The sequence below is a fragment of the Mandrillus leucophaeus genome, unplaced genomic scaffold (assembly GCF_000951045.1).
Source record: "Mandrillus leucophaeus isolate KB7577 unplaced genomic scaffold, Mleu.le_1.0 Scaffold300, whole genome shotgun sequence".
In the NCBI taxonomy this organism is placed as follows: Eukaryota; Metazoa; Chordata; class Mammalia; order Primates; family Cercopithecidae; genus Mandrillus; species Mandrillus leucophaeus.
In genome coordinates, this window is record NW_012103144.1 from 2,408,327 (window position 1) to 2,409,942 (window position 1,616).

Sequence of the window (1,616 nt, forward strand, 5' to 3'; positions counted from 1 at the left end):
CACATGCAGGTTCTCAAAGACCCTCACCTCGGGCACGATGTTCTCGGTGAAACGATGCCAGGCACAGGAGCATGCTCTTCACCCGATTCTGTACACTGGGCCGTCCAAAAACGGTGATTTCGACTAGGTTCCCAGAGTCCACTATGTCCACTGTCATCAGGGCCTGGCTCGTCCATTCCATTTCTGGAATCATGGCTCGGTCCGGGCCTAAACAAGTAAGGAAAGACTCTGAGGGGCCGCACGGTGGCAAGTTACAAGCTGAATTTTAAGGGAATGTTGGCCAGGGAAGGGAAGAGCTGGAAGGTGGGCAATCACTGCAACACTTTTGGCTTGCGAATCTGGGAAAGAAGCTGTAGAGAGCTGCTCTGCCGAGTTTCTCTCAGACTGGAGGTGGACAGCCCATTAGCACACCTAGGGTCGCTCACCAAAGAGCTCGTCTGCCAGCCATGCCTCCAGGTAGAACACCAAAGGGTCTCTCAGTTCCTGCACCGGAAACCACCAAGGCCGGATGCGAATCTGCGGCGGCGGAAGTGGTAACATACGCAGCTGCTCCAGGGAGTCGGCCGGGGTCTGTTTGCCCCGCTGGGACTCAGCAGCACCAGCGTCATCGACCATACTGGGACCAGCAGCCGCGGAGCGCGCTCGAGGTGGCTTTCGCGGGACCTCCTCCAGACCCAGGCGCGAAGCTCGGACTCTCTTTTACCATATTCCACCCGCTCCGCCCCTTCCGGCGGCGCCTAGCACCGCGTCGGGGTGAGCCGGTGCAATCGACGCCCGGGCCTAGAGGCACATCGGGCACTTCCTGTGCTGCCTCAGTCGCCGGGATTGCCTCTTTGACTTTGAACTAGTATTCATTTGGCCTCCTGTTGGGTCTCCAACGCTCTCCTTCGTCATCTTTGCCTCGTAAGATATACTTAGCCTGAAAGACCTCTGCCCACCTTATAGCTGATTAACACTGTGAGTTTGAATTGACGACTCTGCTGACTGGGAATCGCCTTTGCTGGCTAGATTAAGGTTTCATCGTTACCTCCCAGAGATAGGTAGATTGGACCCAGGGCAGGCTTGTTGAATGTGTCGGTTTTCTCTCTTCTGCCCCATGCTGTTATCTTCTGACTCTCCGGATGGTTACCATTTTTAAATCATTCAAGCAAGTGTATCATGTTTTAAACAAAACGTCGGAGGTGGTCTTATAGAACATGTAGCAAGTTAGACAATTTTCCTTTATTTCCAGTATCCTAAGACAACCAGTATCAATGAATTTTTTCCCAGTGTTCGTAATTTTAATTAAAAATTTGAATAATGAAAGGTTTCGCCGGGCGTGGTGGCTCACGCCTGTAATCCCAGCACTTTGGGAGGCCGAGGGGGGCGGATCACGAGGTCAGGAGATCGAGACCATCCTGGCGAACACGGTGAAACCCTGTCTCTACTAAAAATACAAAAAAAGTAGCCGGGCGTGGTGGTGGGCGCCTGTAGTCCCAGCTTCTAGGGAGGCTGAGGCAGGAGAATGGCATGAACCCGGGAGGCGGCGGAGCTAGCAGTGAGTGGAGATCGCGCCACTGCACTCTAGCCTGGGCGACAGAGCAAGACTCCGTCTCAAAAAAAAAAAAAAAAAAAAA

The 1,616-nt window shown here is 53.3% G+C and overlaps 1 protein-coding gene across 1 annotated transcript in view; it reads right to left on the reverse strand.

The window, feature by feature from the left end:
• Positions 1-615, reverse strand: part of OOEP (oocyte expressed protein) — a 9,638-nt gene extending 9,023 nt beyond the window's left edge. The window contains exons 1-2 of the mRNA XM_011987112.1: positions 426-615; positions 28-207 (exon numbers count right to left, since the gene is read on the reverse strand). Coding sequence (XP_011842502.1) covers positions 28-207; positions 426-615 — 370 coding nt within the window. The remainder of the gene's footprint in view (positions 1-27; positions 208-425) is intronic.
• Positions 616-1,616: the final 1,001 nt, after the last annotated feature.